Source organism: Onychostruthus taczanowskii, unplaced genomic scaffold, assembly GCF_017590055.1.
Source record: "Onychostruthus taczanowskii isolate IOZ18803 unplaced genomic scaffold, ASM1759005v1 scaffold44, whole genome shotgun sequence".
NCBI lineage: Eukaryota > Metazoa > Chordata > Aves > Passeriformes > Passeridae > Onychostruthus > Onychostruthus taczanowskii.
The window spans coordinates 46,752-65,633 of record NW_024501903.1 but is presented as its reverse complement, the minus strand read 5'-3'; the positions used below and the strand labels follow the sequence as shown (position 1 = coordinate 65,633).

At 40.9% G+C, this 18,882-nt stretch overlaps 1 protein-coding gene across 1 annotated transcript in view; it reads right to left on the bottom strand.

Annotated features, from left to right (window-relative positions):
- Positions 1–6,527, bottom strand: part of PRMT8 (protein arginine methyltransferase 8) — a 54,765-nt gene extending 48,238 nt beyond the window's left edge. Inside the window, exon 1 of the mRNA XM_041414128.1 lies at positions 6,438–6,527. Within this exon, the coding sequence (XP_041270062.1) occupies positions 6,438–6,512 (75 nt within the window). The 5' untranslated portion in view covers positions 6,513–6,527. The remainder of the gene's footprint in view (positions 1–6,437) is intronic.
- Positions 6,528–18,882: the final 12,355 nt, after the last annotated feature.

Sequence of the window (18,882 nt, the reverse complement as noted above, 5' to 3'; positions counted from 1 at the left end):
CTCCCATGCAAGACCCTGAAAGAAACAACATGCCAAAAGATTTCATGAAGCCAGCCAGACCTGTTCAAGAACACAGCAAAGAGCCAGGTAGGCTGTGATTAATCAACAATTGCTCCACTCTGGCATGGGGAAGACACCCTTGTGGTCATCAACTCAGCCACTTACTGGTAATCTCCTCTTTGCTTCCTTGAGATCGAGTGTTTGTTTCTGTTAGTTAGAGGTTACTCCCAAAGAAAACAGAACATTATGGAAAATTTTATCCAAAACTTGTAGATCAAAATAAAGACAGAATCAAAGGTAGTGTGATTAGGGCAGCAGGTACACAGAATTCTCTGTGGAATCAGAGGTAGGAGCAACAAGTTTCATCATTCACCCCCTTCAGCTGTTCATTATCTCACCTCAAGGGACTGAACTTTGTTGCAAACTCAGAAAGGCTGAGACAAAATCTTATGAAAATAATAGGTTAAATGCTTTTTTTGCCTTTAAGTATTTCTCTGCTCTCTCTTTACCAGTAAAGGCACAAGCCTTCATCTTTCACAACCAGGATAGAGCTCTGGAAGGCATGTGAATCAGTCTTGCTAAGCTCTCTTTTTGCATGGATATAAACAATTACAAAATTTACCATCTACAGAATATCTTGTGCTCTTCTCCGAAGAATTTTGTGCTTTTCACAAACTGAGGTTGGGGGAAAAAGTGTCATTAAAGCCTGCTCACTAGTATGGAAATAGTTTTTTAACATTGGCACAAGGTCACAATGTCATTTGGCCCACGATGTCACCAATATGAACCAGACCCTTTCTAAAAACCCCCGTCTTCTTGACACTAAAACATTACTCACTAAAACAACCCTATGCTGGCAGAGGATGAACCATGACATCTTTATCTTGAAACTCTGCTTTGAGTGATTGCTGTTACTCTTTACTTAAGCATAAGTGTTTCTTCATCCTATCTCTATTATTAATGCCAACTAAAATCTATTTCTTCAATGGGGCCAAAATATCATGGTCAATACCTTGAACTTTTACTATTAAATTTGAGAAAGGAGTGGAATGCATTTAGCTCTATCTTCAGCTGAGCTAAATTAATGTTCTGCACAGCTGAAGTTGTAGAAGGTGGCTCAGAGCCATATTTCTGCTCCCCCACTCTTGAATTGGCTAGAAACCAAAAAAAGCCCCTATGACTATGTTAGAACTACCTTGTACTAGTACCTTGTACTAATCTAATAGCATGGGCAACTCAGTTCTCGTAGGAGCATTGGAAAGAACCAAAATGTGTTGGAGGTGGAATATTCCCTGCTTTAACTCAGAGCTGCCTCTATAGCCCTTGGGAATTTGGCTGCACCCTCAGTGAAGCCCTGACATGCTGAGTCAGCTTTCTGACTGCCTTGTCAGCAGAGCAACACCTCTGGATCATGAGCCAGTGGTCTGGTCCCTGCAGCTCACCCACACCACTTGCACACACACACAAATTTTCCCGTTCAAAGTTATGTGACACAAGCATGTGGCCACTCATTAAGGCTGAAATTTGTGTTACAAACTGCCTCTTCAGCTGGCTCTGGGACACCAGGCCAGACCTCTTGTGACTTCCGTTAGTCCAAGATGCACCCCATACAGCAGTGCCATTTCTCTCTTGGGTAAACATCACCCACTCATTAATGTTCATTCATATATGCTGGTCTAAGCAATTTAGTAACACCAAATAAGAAGTTTCTACAACACCTCTGACTAATGAACCACAGAATCCAACAGAATAAATGGAAAAGCTTTGAGAGAATTAATTCTATCTGCAAGATCACCCAGCACAATAACCAGGAGCAAAACTTTGTTTTACTGAATAAATTCAGTCCAATTTTCTCTGTTACACACACTCCTGTTCTGCTTCTGTTAATTTCTACCTCGGTCGCTTATTAAGGAGAAATCCCTCTTCCTACTCATAAATCACAAGTAGAATCTCATGGTTTCAATAGATTCTATCTTTTTTTCCCCCTCAGCAGTGGTATGTCTGGATTTCATGCAGATAGAACACTTTAACCTCTCCACTTCTGACAACAGAACAGTCAGCTACCTTTGCTGACCCAGATCACATAATCCTGAATCCATTTTATTCATCTGTTTAGGGAAGAACATCTATTAGGCATGTTATCCCAAATCTAACCAAAGCCCAAGGTTTGCATAATAGGTCATTCTGACAGGACTCCATTATGCTACCATAAATAAATTAAGGGATCTCTCTATTCTTAGCAATGAGACAAGAATCTTTTCTCTCTATAGACTGTGAAGTCTTCAGCACAAGAATAGCTTTTTATGAAGTTACTGAGCAATTAGGTTGTACAAAACTAGATCAGTTTCAAGTTCTAGGGTTGTTTCAGTCAGACACTAGCCAGTCACAGGTAGGTATCTTTTGGATGTTCACCTAAACCCTGGCACTTTGTGCTATTGCAGCACTTTGTGGTTATTGCACCTTCTCAGTTTTTAAAGGAGGCCTACAAGAAAGATGGGGACAAACTCTGTAGCAGGACCTGTAGTGACAGGACAAGGCATAATGGTTTTAAACTAAAAGAGGGTCGATTTAGACTAGACTTATATATAGACAAGACATAAGGAAGAATATTTCTACAACGAGGATGGTGAAGCACTGGCACAGGGTGCCCAGAGAGGTGATTAACACCCCATCCATGAAAACATTCAGTGCCAGTTTGGATGGGGCTCTGAGCAACCTGGTCAAGTTGAAGACGTCCTGCCCATGCCAAGTGGGGGGACTAGATGACCTTAAATTTTCCTTCCAACTCAAATTATTCTATGATTTTATGGTTGTGTTCCCTTCACCTGGCACAGGTTCACAAGTTATGGTCAGGGACACTTCTTGTGAAATCACACTTTCAGATTTTTTCTCCATCACTGATATCAGGCCTACTATTGATTAGGATTCCAAATAATGCATTCAAAATTTAAAAAACCCAGAACCCAAAATCTGCAGCAGGTCAGCACCATGACTTTTGCAGAACCTTTGTGTGTATGTTCTACAAAGAACAATTTCTCTTTTACTTTGTTTTCTGTCAGAGTGTCTTTAATTATTTGCAGAGAATGCAATTCTACATCTGTTATTTATGCAAACAGTCCTGTTTTATTTAGACAAGCCTCCTTTCGTGACTAAAGACACAGAGGTTCATTCTTGCATCTTGAGGAAACATTCTCAAGCTTTTGTTCCAGTGGAACATCTCTTAATATTCATGTGATGGCCATGAGCAATAAAGATTTTCTGCATCTTTTTTCCTTGTGTGCTGCAGACACAGATCTGAAACCATTCTGGCAAGTTTCCTATTAGTGGGACCCCATGACATTTACTGAGGGTCTACATAGAAAAATCTTAGGGTTTTTCTCCCCCTTGACTTTTATTTTTATACAAAACCTGGTGTATTGTCAGGACACTACAAACACATACAACAAACCACTGGTCCTACATAAACCCTGGCAAATAGACTGATATCAGGCTGTTACCAATGAAATAAATTGCAAAACCATTCTGATAGTTCTGATATTCTGATCCAAGGCTCAACAGCACCTGTGGCAACACTTGCACTCATTTGACCGTGTTCTGCATCAAAATATGAGGCTGTTGGGACACCAGAGATGTTAATGTCTGTACAGCTGGAACCATGGGAGTACACTCCTCTAGGTTTCCTGGTAACACAAAGTGTCTTCCTTGAATGGAAAGTAATTCTAGTGAGCAATTGCTTTTCTACTCTGTATTTTTGCTTGAGGAAACAGTGAGTGCTGTCTTACTGTATCTTTGTTTTTTCCTTGTCTGTGCCTGTTCTCATCATTTCTTTAAGCTCTTTAAGCTGAAGAGGTAGCATGGGCAACAGAGTGTAGTCAAGGGAATAAAAAGTTTTTCATGCAGTGTCCATGTTCCTTGACTTAATGTATTGTTGTAAACTGCCCTACAACTGAAAGAGTATACTTGCCATATTTGACCAAAAGTTTGATAAATGTTCTTAGTTGTGGTAGATTTAAAACAAACAAACAAACCAACCCTGCAACATGAAAAATAAACTATGAAGCCGTAACACAAGTAAATTGGGTCAAATCAATCTAAGCAAGAACCAGAAGGTCTTTGGAATAATTTGGTAGTAGGGCATTCTGACAAGTTGTTAAATGTTTTAATTCTTCATTTCTCATTACTGCTGATTTTGTTTATATCATGCCTATATGACTGTGACGTCAAAATTCTTCAGAAATTTAATATCAAATAATTAGTATTACTGGTACCCCGTTTGTTTCAAATGAAGCAAATTTATACCAATTCCTGACTTTCTCTGACACTGTGCTAAGTCCAAAAGTGAGATATTTTGTCCTGTGTTCCTTCTGTCAAACATACTTGTTAACTTCAGGAGAAAGTTAGAGAAATAAGGTTTGAAGGTCAAACTGGTATCATATGGCTTTGCTAAATATAGATGTTTGACGAGTAAAAGAGCTTCACGGGTCTTGGCATATTTTGCTTGGTGCACTTCTACCTCTGCACATATGCAGGCAGACAACTTCTCTCAGACCATATCAGAAAGATGAACATTAATAAAATAAAAAATATCTAGGCAGGAGTTACAAATGTATCCCTTCTGATTTTCTGAAGGCAGAAGTGGAGCAGGATATGCCTAATCTGCAATATTTTCACTCTCATTTCACAAGTCTGTCACTGATGGATACTCTGAGGAGACGAAGCACAGCATTCTAATATTCTCCTAACCTGTATGCAGCACTGGAAAGAATCTGTTTTTGTTAAAAAAATCCTTCTCCATAAAATGACATTGCAGTGTGTGCAGTATTGCACAAGCAGGAAAACATGATTAAACAATAAAAATGTGCTAAGTGTGAATGAAATAGAAGAGGAATCTGTAAAGAGCTCTTTTCACCTATTTTCCCTGTCTAAAAGCAATTTCCATTGACAAAAATGGCTTTGAAAGGAACTGTCTGTGCTTGTACATTTCTTGTTGCAATCCTGTCCTGGGATCCTGGGACCTATAATGCAATATGTGCTGTCAGGACTACGACAGTTTACAGATGTGCAGCCAGACTTCTTGCTATTTATAGATGCCTCTTCTGCAAGCAGTACTCTATGGGGTTGTAGCGCAGTAGCAGGCATGTTCTTTGATTTAGTGCTTACATCACATTCATTTAAGAAAATTTGGCTCTTCACCTGGCATGGCAAAGGAGGCAGATATATGAAGGTCAAGCAGAGGGAACACTATTGTGAAGAGAAATGTGGATGGAATTCATGAGCGAGCAGGACACCTACTGGGAGGACTAACTGAAAGAAGGAGACATTAGGCTGAGATGTGGAAATAATAAAGAATGGAATGGTCATGTGTTCACAGTAGGTTTTGCTCTTTATTCCCTCTGCGGGGTAACTGGGGAGAAGGTTCAGTGCTGCCCCTGCAAGGGCAAAGCTGTGAAGTTGTTTGGGGTGCAGTGTCCATGGGGTCTGTACATGACTGTGCTGCATCTTGCTAAAGCATGTGTTAAGTGTTCAGTCAGAGTGCTAGGCACAGTCTATTAATAGAAACAGCGAGTTTGGCACACGCTCACACTTTCGCCTGTCTCCTTCTCACATGCTCGCAGAGATGCTGGGACTGCATCCTGCATCCTTCTGCTTTTCCAGACCTGAGACTTCGCACACTGCTGTATCCCCTGAGAAGTCTCAGTGAGGTCAAGACAGCCCCAGACAAGTAAACAGGGGCTGCTCAACCCCAATGTTGAGGAAGCAGAAGGTAACGGGTGGGGGAGCGGCGGGAGGGGGTGGATTTCTTGCAGAAAACCTGAGCCCTCGCAGGGTACCCTCCCGGCCCGAAGGCAGTGCAAAGCTATTTTCGGCACTGCCCAGGCCAGCCGGACAGCCCCCACCTCGGGCAGCTCCGCTCTGCTAATATCCAGGATGCTGCAGAGACACGGATGCCCCTAAAGTGGCTCGAAACGATCCCAGCCAAGGCTGCCGGCGGAAAGCACGGGGAGCTGGCCAAGGTGCTGCCGCAAGAGACGGTCCGTCCCTTTTCGGCGCGTCCAACACCCGAATTCCCGGCGTCCGCCCCCCGCTGCCCCCCGAGCCGACACCCCGCGGAGCCTCCGCTCCGCACGGACACCCAACTTCCCGGGAAGCGGCCGCGGAGCGCCGGCCCCGGGCAGCCCCCAGCGCCTGGAGGGCTCGGCCCGGGCAAACTTCTGTGCCTACGGGGAACGGAGGGATCCGGAGGAGAGGGAAGTGGGGAGGAGAGGGAAGTGGGGGGGAGAGCGGGGGCGAATGCAGGAAACCACAGCAGCACGGCAGGCAGGAGCTGGCCGGAGCGGCCGGGAAAGTTGTTCTGCACTTCCTGCTGCTTGTGCCCAGGGATCAGTGCTCGGCTCTGGGGGAGCGCGGCGCCGGCTCCGGCTCGCATCCGTACTCACCTCGGTGCTGTCGGCAGCGTTCTCCGCCATTTTCCTCCTTAGGAGCAGGCAGCGGGAGGAGTGTTTCATTCCCATAAGAGCTAGCCAAGGGGTTGGGGCTTCGGGGCTGGTGTTTTGGTTTGTGTTTTCAAAGATCTCCAAACACTGGTGTGCGCCAAAGGACAGGGAGATAAAAAAAAAAAAATATGGAAAACAGCAATAAATCAGTCAGCTTTGTCTTTTCTGCGTCGTCCACAGGAATGTTTGTCTCCTCTTAGCATCGGGAGCTCCTCAGGCACTTTCAAGTCCTCCTCTTTCTCCCCTCTCCTCCACCTCCAGCGAGTTCTTGGGGTGGGCAGAGAGAGGCGGCACACACTCTTCAGGTTAAACTAAAAGGCTGTCGGGCTATGAGTCCTCCCCTTCAGAGAAAGCAGTCAGGCTAAACAGGAGAGAAGCACCAGCTAAGCTGAACTTGGGCGTGCAGTGACCAGCTGGGCATCTTTGTGTCCTGTGGCTACTCTTCCAGAGGCAGAGGGAGCCAGAGACAAAGCAACAGGACAAGGAAATCATAGCCCTTTATTTTCCTTCTTTGGGCTTCTTTCTTTCTCTCTATGTCCCAGGACACTTCCTTTAAAGATGGTCACAGAATTGCCACCCTCTTTCTATGAATGTCTTCTGAAATAGAAATCCCTTCTCCTCCTCCTTCTCCTTCTCCCTCCCTCCTCCCCCCTCTCTCCTTCCCTCTCCTTTTCCCTTCCCTCTCCTCTTCCCTTCCTTCTCTTCTCCCTTTCCCTCTCCCTACCCCTTCTGCTCTTGGGCAGAGCTTGGTGCCCCTCACGGGGAATTGCATTCACGTGTCTTTCGTAGGGAAAAAAAAAAAAAATAAAATTTCAAGCTCCACCCACCAGTCGCCTACACCCTCTCACACACAAGCACGCATTCACACGTACGCACACACGCGTTGTCTCCCTCTCACACAGACATGCACAATTTTTTTTCTCTTCCCCATCCCTCCTCTTCTTTTGAATCAGCAACACTTTTCTTTGCAAGGACTCTCGGCAAGGCTCTTAGAGAGCAACCGAAGAAGTCTGCTCCAGCTTCTTTCCTCCGAGTTAAGTAGCAAACCTGCTTTCTTAATATATCTTCTGGTGTGTGTGTTCTCCCAGCTCCTGTTTTACTTGAAGTTTTTCAGGAGGATCCACGCTCCGTCAGAGAGCCGTGAACTGTAGGGATACAGTCCCAATCCGGCTGCAGCTCCTGCTGAAAAGGGGGGAGGAGGAGCTGGGGGGAGGAGAGGGGAAGAGGCGGAGGGAGAGGTCTCGCTGGGGAGGGAAGGGAAGAGGCTAAAGGTGATTTGAACTTGTTTTTAGCCTTTTCCTAATGACATCTTCCTCTGTAGGAGTGCATCGCCACCTTCCCCACACGTTTATTTTGCTTTCACTCCTCCGGGCACTTTCTAGTTCTGAGTTGTCAGCTGGGAGGATTGGGTTTACCTCACTCGTGTTGCTGTGGGTAAGGGCGGGAGAGGGGGCGTATTACATAATTAATCCTTCCAACTTCACTTTCCGCAGCTCCATCTCCAGCCCACTGTTCTCACGTTTCTGTTTTGTTTTTATACGGAGGAGGTGAGAAAATAATGCTGGTGTGTGGGTGTGTGTTGCTCGAAGGATTTCAAGGACCAGAACAGGATTGCTGCTCTCTGAACAGTTTGAAATTATTTCCTCTGGGGGTGCCAATGGAGACCTGAAGAAGAGGTTTGAAAGATTACTTTTGATGCATACTTTAAGGACGTAGCCAGCTCAGATTCTTCATCAGTAACAGATTTTGATAGATTTGAATTTTTGAATTTTTGTCCCTTGCAGCCTATTTTAATACCTTTCAATTAGAGTTTATCCTCAGCTGACCTCTGGAATAGTGACACGCCATGAAGTACTGCCAAAAACCAGGAGGTCCCTGGGCACACAGGAGGTGGAAATATTCCTGGGGGTGGGGGAGTGGAAATAGACTATATGAATTAGAGAGTAGAGAGCAAAATTATTCTCCTGCCCCATGGGGATGAGGAGGTGGGGCCAAGAAAATTAAAGAGGCGAATTTCTCCTTCTTACTTGAATGACCCTCACAAATTCTTGCTCAGGAACAGATCGGTAGGTATACATTAGATTTCAGGAATTTGTAATAATCAGCAATAAGTAAGAAACCTAGGGAAGCAGAAGGTGTGTGGTATGCTGAAATGTCAAGTGGCAATGAGAATATGCCATGCAGGGCACAATGGTACATATGAAGCAGTTTCAGAATATGAGAATGTGTTTTAGACACACGTTCCGTACAGACTGAAACTGGACCTCTGTTTCAGTGTCTGTGACACTTTGCAGAGCCATTTGATCACTCAGTCTTTCAAAAGCTTCTGATTTGCCCCTATTCCTTTCATCTCACGTTTATTTTGACAGCTCAAGTTCTTTCATTAGCTCTACATCATTGCTAATTTTTTCAGTAATCATCCACACCTCCTGTGTTTGTATAGTAGAATTTAATTTCACACCTTCTAGGCATGAGACTTAAGTAATGACAGAGGTGGAAGCGGTTCATCTCCTCTTTTCTTTGTGACATTCATAGAGCTTTTGAAGGTCTTAAAACCCTTCAAATATGAAAACATCTGTAGTCATTGCCAAGTGTTCCAAAGCTACTCTCATAATCTTGGGCTATGGGTTTCTTTCTCACCAAATACTTCAATCTCTAGGGGAAGGGGTAAGGGGAAAAAATATTCTGCAGATAAAAATTTAGTGTGTCTGCAATCTTTGTCACAATGTTTTCCTCTGCTATGGCATGAGTATCTGGTGGTTAAGTGAGTGCATGAAGTTTTAGTCAGCATACATTTGGACTAACCTGCATAGTTTTAGTGTCTTTTCTATTTTCAGGTGATACACACAGCTAAACTTAGCCTAATTAAACATTTTAAAATAAACCAGTGTTCTATATAGAGGAAAAGAATTTGATTTTGAAAAACTACTCCAGAACATATTTTCCAGTTTTCTCTGACAGCTGGTTTGTATTTCTGGTACAGCTCAATCACTCTTTAGTCAGCTAAATGAGGCATCAGATTTTCAAAAGCACTCGGCAACTAGCAAAGTTGGCAGGCAGAGATTTAATATATCCTTCTCTCCTATGCTTCAGATACTGCATGACTTACCCTGGCACCTATTCTTGTCCTCCACCTCTTTGTCAACACAGATGATACCTGACTGCTCATCCTTGAACATGGTGCTGATGTTTTACAGATACTGGGAAAGCCTTCCAGTCTCTTTGTTTCCAGCATAAGCATGAATGTTTTGGTCCTGAGCTCCTTTGGAAATCTGCCAGATGGTTGGTGTCTTCACTCCATTTATATTCTATATGTGATTGAGGAAACTGCTTTGAAAACATACACACAGATTTCTCTAATCTGCTTTATTCCAAAGGGAAAGTGACTGGTCCTACTGGAACATTTTTTTTTTTAATCAGGTAGAAGTTTTTCCTTGTAATAATTTTAAGAGACTCAGAGCAGTTTGTTTGCGTACACGGATGTCTGTGAGCACACAAAGACACTTGGCCAGTCCTTCAGTTTGAATATGAGGCTCAGTGCAAGTTCCTGTTGATACTGAAATTCACAGCAACACTGAACTTGAGGAATGTGAGCTTTCATACTCTTTAGGGGACAAATTGTACTCCCATCATATGAATACAAATCCTGCTGACATCACCCATTACCCAAGGGTGATAACTGGTTATTGGAACTATCATGGGAACATTTTTCTGAACCCCTGTTCTGTTAGATGTTGAGGAAAAGAAAACTGTCACAAAGAAAATGTCATGGTAGTAGAAGTGCGTTTGCAGCAAAGCCAGGAGGTGTCAAAAGCATCTTCTGAGTTTAAATATATAATGTGTAAGTACATGTGAAGGTCACCAAGTATTAGGAATTGAGTAGAGTGGTGCTGCAGGGAAAGTGGAAAGGGAAGCATTTATTACTTCAGAATTCCAATAATAGCAGCTGTGGCTGAGGCTGCTGTGCTACTTGCTGAGCGTGGCAATAACACTGTGCTGGCCCTCAGAAGATTCAGACTTATTGCCAGCTTTGTCATTAGCTTGGATGAAACCCAGATATCTGTATTTGAGGTGGTCTAATCATGTGCATAGGTGCAGACTGAGAAATTGCAGAGCGTCTAGAAAGCATCTGGGGGTTATGGGGTGGAGGTGCAGTAGGTTGGGCATGACTCATCGCACACTACTGCTGCATGAGAGGCGAGCTCATCATTCATCTACATCAAATGGAAAGCGGCCAGTGGGGTGAGGGAAGTGTGATTCTGTCTCTGCTTGGAACTGCTGAGACTACATCACTGATTCTGTGTCCAGGGCTGGGTCCTCTGGTTCAGGAAGGAGGCTGATACATTGCAGATGGCTCAGTGAAAGACTGCTACAATGGTCTCTTAAGAGCTAAGCTCTGAGGAAAACTGTCAAAAACTGCCTTTTTAAGCCAGTAATGTCTTATGAGTAGCTTTGGGGATTGTAGCTAAGATGACCCAAACTCCACTTGATACAGTCAGATCATTTAAAAATGGGCAACAACAGCATGTCGTGCCTTTGGAAATTCAGATTGAATATTAGCCAATTCTTGGACTATAAATCCACTTCCTATTTGGATGGCAAAATATCGGGGCGAAAATATATTCCTATTCCAATATCCTCACCAAATTTTTGTTATCTAATCAATTTTGATTTGTTATTGGACGGATCCTCCTGTAGCATCACTTTGCATTGTTTTTATTGCTCAGGATGTCACAGTGACTTCCTTTGTCTCAAAAGATACCTTTGGCAATCTTTCCAGTCTCTTCATGCACTTTTATCCTTACTGTGTCTATCAAAGTTGCCAGTATTTCCGATATTACTCTTATTTCTGAAACTTGCCCATGTTAATTCTGAAGAATTTGAAGTGAATTCTAATTCACACTGCAGATTTAAAGATCTCATTTTATTTATGCTCTTCCTTCCTTGTCTGTTGGTTTTCCTCATTAACTTCATCCCCCCCGGCCCCAGTCTATAATTTTCTTATCCTTCTTCATTAACACTGCATATTCCAGCCTTTTCCTGTGAATCATTGCAGTTTTCAACCATTGATGTTAGGTTTGAGTGAGGAAGGGTCTGTCAGTAGCTAAGCTGATCTGAGATACCCACTGCTGCAGGCCAAGAATATGTGTCCAGGGCTTAGACCATTCAGTCTTAAATTATAGACATCTTCTCACAAACAAATCCTTAGCTATACTTACAGATAATGGAACATCCCAGAACTATCTCTGCAAGATATTTTAATTATTTTTTCTAAGACTTTAGACTTAATTCTATTTAAAAACAGAAGCTCTATTTTGCAGTAGCAAACCTAAAAACTTAATTTAAATGGAACCAAAATGATTTTTCTTCCACTGAGAGTGCCAAACTCTGAATAAGTTGTAACTGGGTCAGTTGGAAGAAAGTTGTATTCTGAAAACTTTTATAAGGTCACTAAAGTGTGTTTCCAGTCCTCTGTGGATTGGAGGAGCTAAGCAGGTTTTTGAGAATTGTGATTACTACAATGGCAGATCAATGGGCGTAGTATCATGATATGTTTGTTATACACTGACCTTGTTCAGTTCCCACCTAACTTTTTTGAGCATTTACAAATCATGTACTCGGAACAGACCGCAAAATACTTCTGAAGTTTATGTCAAAGTTATCTTAAGATTATGAGGTGCCTAAATATTTTGTTATGCAAAACTTTTCCCCTAGTAAGAAAAACATGGGTATATTGGAGTGAAGGAACCACAACAATTACTAAGTAACTGAGGAACTCTCATATGAAGATAGGCTCGTAGTGCTTGATGTGGGAGGGACTAAAAAAGATGAAGCCAGACTCTTCTCCATGGTACTCAGCAAAAAGAGAAGAGGAGATGAGCATAAATTGAAATGAAGGACATGGAAATGTTAAAAACAATTATTTTTTTTTACTGTGAAGGCATTCAAAGATATTTTGTAGTTTCCTTCCTTAGATGTGTTAAAAAACCCGGTACAAATGGCCCCAACTGTAGCTGACAGTCCTTGGAATGGGGGCTGGACTAGATGGTTTCCTGATGTCTTTTCTAACTTTAGTGATCGTGCAATTCTGTGTGATTGTGGAAGAGCCATGAAAATCAGTTAGATGGCTCTGCCAGATCTGGCAAATGGGCATTTTTTTTTTTTTGCTTTCTCTTCTGTATTATTCCTGAAGTCTTGAAAAAATTATATATGTATAATCTCATACCATGGTGATTTGATATGTGCAGCCAATATTTTCACAGGAAAAATATGCTGAGAGAAGTGTCAGACTGTTGCTTTTATTCTATTCTAGAGTTCTCACAGGAGAGAGAAGGTGTGTAATGTTGTTTGAAGAGCTAAATCTCATGAGCCATCTCCCATAAGCTATCAATGGGTGCAGAATATTGTACCCAGGCACACAGCTCATCAGAAAGAAAGTGAAGCAATACTCTCAGAGTCATGCACTCACTGAAAAGAAATGCAAATCACTAGAGCCCATCCCATCTTGTCACTTCTCTTGTGTGATAGCTTTAAGAAATTTTCTTTTCTGAGAAAAACTCTGCCTTCTACCTTATATTGTTTTCTGGAATCTGAGATGGAATTTCTACACTTAAAGACCCATTTCTATTTCATCTGCTCTGCCTTTCTCTCCTGATGGATTATAGCATGATTAACAAGTCTGAGATGAAGAGCAAATATATAAAAATGTCACTATTCATTCAAACAAGAGATTTTCTTGCTTTCTAAATATCAAATCTTACTTATTTCTTTGCTTCTTAGAGTACAGTCTGAGCCTAAACATTTGAATTGCTATGTCACATGAGGTTAGAGGAATTAAATTAGACTACAGATGAAGCTGCAATAATTGAAATTACACCTCTTTTTTATTTCTTTGCCCAATAGCAGGCATTCTGTCATCTTGGTTTCTGTCGCTTTCTGTTTTTCAGAAAATGGATGAGGCGTTTATTTGCCTCCTTCAGTGATGCATATAACACTTTGGGAGCACTCCTTTAAAGCATTTTAACTGGAAGATCTATGAAAATAACTTAGATGGCTCTGTCAGGTCTGGCAAATAGCTGTCTGTCTTCTTGCTTTCCCTTGTCTTATACAGTAAGGCATTCTGCTACATTCCTCACGTTTCCCTGTTGTGAACAATTTTCTTCATGTTCGGCTGTCAGTGTTGACAAGCAACCAACGGTAACTATGATAGTGGGCTGGCATTTTTTTCTCCCCAGTTTGGTATTTTCCTTCCTCTTCCAATAAGGAAAATTGCCAATTCCTGCTGCCTCCCACTAAAACATGAAAAATAAGAAAGTGTGATCAGTGCTGTGTATTTCATGAGCTGAGAACAATGTAGCTATTTTTCCAGAACTGTCTATAACTTAGCTAAAGTGAGGTCATACCTCTTCAGACTGTTGCTTGATGATGTTCCCCAATAAATTAAATAAAATTGGGCTTTGGCCAGGTTATAGCATGGAGTCAGCACTCTGAAGTGCCTAAGATGATGATTTTTCTGGCTGCAAACAGAGCTGAGCCTCCTAGATTATTGATCTAGTAGTAGACCTTGGCACCTGATGTGGCTGTGGACTTTGGCAGAATTGGGAGACTCTGCTAATTCATCTGTGATCGCTGCCAGGGAGAAGATCAACTTATTTATACTAAAATCTCCCTAATACAGGTTTAATTGTGTGACCTAGGTGTTAATGGTCTCCATTTTCTCTCTTTCTTCAAACTACATAAAATAGAAGGGGTGTAATTAAGGAGCCAATATTGAGAATTACATGAACTTTATATGTGGTGTGTTTGTATTTTCTTTTAGGAAAAAAAAGAGTACTTAAGTAGTATATAATGGTTTTGCTTGTAGTGTTCAGAAACCTGCTTGATATAATAAAAAGCCTCTGGAAATACAGATGTTTTGGGCATAATTTATCTAGCTAGAGAAATCAGTGTAGCAGAGTTCATAGTTTGGGTGAAACTTGCTTCTGAGAACATTGCTAGTACTTTTAAAGGTGAGGTAAAGGAAAGAGTTCTCTTCCTTAGGAAAGAGTTTCTTACATCAGTTATTTTTGTTACAGATGTGGCCTAGAGAAGCCCATCAATCTTCAAATCCCATTGTTCCAGGTATTGCCCTTCAGATCCTGCTTTGGTAGTTTGCCACAAAATAGATGACAGCAAAGCATTATTTCCCTGATTCTTGCTTTACAGTTTTGCCACAGAGCTCAAGTGAATTACATGAAACATAAAACAAATTCCAGGAGGGCTGGGCCAGAGCCAGTTTTCAGGTCTATTTCAGTAGCTGACAGGATCTTTCTGTCCATAAACCTAAGAAATGGCATTCTGGGAAAAAAAAAGAAATTAAATTCAAGCTGTTCAATCAAAACAGTACATAATTTAAATGGAGGATTTAGAAAAAAGAAATTATGCGGAATTAGAACTCTTCTTGTGACTAAGCTAATTTGTGTGATCCATTCCTTTTCATTGGGAACACTATCTTTTTCAGTGTGGAAACAACAATACTATTATTGTTGTTGGGGTCTAGAAACCCCATCTTATTAAACCCATCTAGAAAATGGATGAGGCATTTATTTTGTCTCCTTCAGTGATACACATAATGCTTTGGGAGCACTCATTTTAACTGGAAGAGCTATGAAAATAACATAGATGGTGCTGTCAGATGGGTTAGATGGGTTTTCTAGGTGGGTTTAACAAGAAGGGTACACCACTGCAACTCCAAATGAAAATATGCTAATCTTTACTGCAGTATTGGAACCTGCAAGAGGTTTGAAAAAACATGTAATTTCTTAATGACAGAAAAACTATAAGAAAGTGGCACATTCTCTCCCTTGCACCTAAAATGTTCTGGAAATACATAAAAAATATGACTTATAGGTAGTAAATCTATGTGTGTATGGCTTATAAAGAATTACCAGCTTGGTGAGGAGGAAAAGGAAAATTACAGCAATCTAAACCACAGAAGATTTAAATTATAAGCAAATGTAAGGCATGTTTTTAAAATGGCATATGAAAGGTCATGTTCATTTTGTAGGAGTATGAGCTCAGTACAAATTTCAGCTGTTCTGTCTTTTGATGCCAGGATAAATAAAAAACTGAACACCAACAATCTTTAGCCACAATGAATCCCATAATGGTTCCTGGAAATTATGGTCAAATAGGAGTATAAACCTTGAATAACATTTTTTGTGAGAAAGCATATTGAAATTTCTAATGCCTAAGTTAGAAATACGCACGTGGCTAGAAGCACTAGATTTTAATCTTGTCTCTATCCCAAAAACTAGATGATTTTATCTTCAAGATTTGTGATTTTTATATCAATATTTAAGTTAATCTGTAATATTACCCTGCAGTTTTGGGGTGTGGATGATCAGCTGGCAGTACATGCTTTGTGTTGTACATGTTTAGAAATAATATAAAAGTCTCCCTGAGTGCAAAGTATTATTTAAAAGATTTCTTCTATGTGACACAAGAATGGAAGAGACCACCTGGATCATTATTTCAGGGAGTGGATTTAAACATCATCCAAATAGGTATTATGATAATATTTTTAATATTATTGTATCATATTACAATGGTATTTGGAATATCATTGCTAACACACATAGACTTCAAATTAAAATTATACAAATAATTTCATGCACTGCAAACCAAAATGTTTCATTATCCAGTACAATCTTAAAATTTACAGCAACAAAGGACAAAAAGCTCTCAAACTGTGGTTTGCAGGAGGAAGAGAACTAAAATATTGAAGATATAGTCAAGTCCAGAACATTGTCTAATACAGCAGCCTAATCATGGTTACTCCATAGGGATGAGTGTATTTCATATTTTTTTATTTTTGATATTTTAAAAATTATTTTCTCTCTCTGAGTGATTATTTTGCCTCTCTGCTATATTTAATAGCTATTTTGTCTTCAGTACAAATATAGTAGTGAATGACCCAAAACCTCTCACATCTAAGAATGCCCCAAAAGAAAAGCAATCAGAATTCCCCTTGTGGAAAGAATTATGGATTTTAAGTTTTCATTGTGATGTAAGATTTGCATTTGATGTATAATTTGGGACTATTGCAGAGGCCTTTGAAAACTGTAACATATAATTATACTAATCAGGATATTCCAACATGGCTTGTACTGTGCTCTCAATCCTACTCGTTCTGACCTCTGAGCCATCAGGTCCATGTGTACTCACAAAAATTTTAAACACAATTGTTAAAGACTAAGAGTTCTGTAAATGATTATGACCAGTATAAGAGAAGCACTGCGTATAGCCAAGAAGTGAATTGCTGATGGATGAATTTAGAAAAAAAATCTGTTTTTCTCATTTAAAACTGGACCTTCTCGCCCTGATCTCTCAATTTTCTAAACATTGCCATGCCAGCAATTCCTTAACCGCTATATAACATCCAGATATACTTATTTGTGACCAGATGCAGTCACAGTGTAGCTGTGTATCCTGCCTTGTGCCAATGTGCACACTCAGCACAACCACAAATTCCCTGGGTGGCTGAGGAACTCTGCAGGCTGATCCTGCTACCCGAGACAACTCATTTGAGATATGGACTAACATAACACGAGGGGGGCAACCAAACTCCTAGTTGCCTTCACAACAAGGTGAGAAACCACTGCAGAAGCTCTCCAAGAGAGAGTTTCAGCTGGTCCTGGAGGTTTCCTCAGGCAGCTCCTGCTGTTTGTAAGCTGATTGATGGCACTATTGTCTCAGAGATGCTCCCAGGTAATTGATGCTGAAGGATTGGCCAAACTGTACATAGATACTTGTAATTAGTTTTTTTCTTACTCCTGTAGTTACAGAAATGGTCAAACACTAGAGACATCTAGACTAGGTTTGCACATAAGACTGTTTGCCAGCTGTATTATAAGAATTCAGCAGAGAAACAATTCAGTGATTCTCACTAGACTCAGCTGAAGATGCTTTTACAAAGACAATTGCAACAGAGACTTACAGGGTTGCTGTTCAGATAACCAGTTCACCAACCTGAGAGATTTAATTTCCTATGTGAATATTATCTTATGCAAAAAATGAATTTTTTTTAACAAACAGTATATCTTATGATTGTCTGTACACCTGTTCTCAGGTACATCACCTCTGATGGAATCTTTAGAGGGAGGAATTGACAAAGGAAGGAATGTAGGGTGCTGAAAACTCCATGAGAAACTGGGACTTGTCTCAAAAGCAAACTTTCTTATGGAGAGATAAATCCCTACTGAGCTGACATGCCTAGAATAATTAGACTGGTGTTGAAGGCCCAGAATTTGACCTTTGATATGCTGCTGTGGAGTATATCAAAGGGATGTAACTTTTATTAGTTAAATTGTATTTAGACAGGTATTATGAAAACACATGAAAGTGGCAAAAATAACAGAACTTAACTATTCATGTTTGCCTGGCAACCTGCTACATTGATCAGCATATAACCCCTCAGAGCAGCCCATCAATAATAACGTTAAAAATCCAGAACTTGCTCATCCACATCTGTCTGAAGGGGCGAACTTTACCTTCTGGAATGCCTAACTCTGGATCCACTCCAGGGATCCCTGGGACGAAGCTCATGCAGCCAGAACCTACCCTCGACAGCCTACTCCTCCAGAGCACTGACAGTCAGCTGCTGTCCTTGTCAACAAGGAAAGGGGAAATAGAGATAACCATGGCTCTGCAATGCTCTATGTTTTTATGCATCAATAACGACTCCTTCACAAAGGCAGTAAGTTCCCAAACTCCTTCATGTGGATACAATTATTCCTTAATAATTAAAGCATGCTTTATTCTGTCCTGATCTAAAGTGCAGCAAAATCCCATGCTCTGTGTTCTGGAGAAAGTGACAAGTTGGGCTTTTCTGTTTTGTTTTTGTGAAATATGAAGACTTTCTGGAGCAGCTCTGTACTGACTATTTAGGGAAGTTCTGTTTTCTGGAAAGGTAAGAAATTGCTTCCATTGAGTCTCCTATTTCAACATCACAAAGATCAATTTGACAGTGACACAAGAAGTTATTAAAGGAACACAGTTTTAATCCCAGATCACAGAACTAGAAATTTGCTGAAGCTGGTAGTTATAGAAGTAATTATTCTCTGATGAGCATTTATGTGTACCAGTGTATGAAATTACTTGGTGAGTTCGAGATGCAGCTGAAGATGGCAATTTTCTCAACAGCAAGATCTGTTGCCAATTGTTGCTTTTTTTTGTTTGCAAACCCACTTGTCTGTGTGGATGCAAGTCGATCCAGATCAAGGCACTGATTAAAATCACAAACCAAAATTTATTTTTTTTTTAGGGAGTGTGACACTGTTCTTTTGGAGGGTTTACTTTTATTCCATTTCATTCACTGAACTAATTCATTGTATAGCTGAAAAAAAGA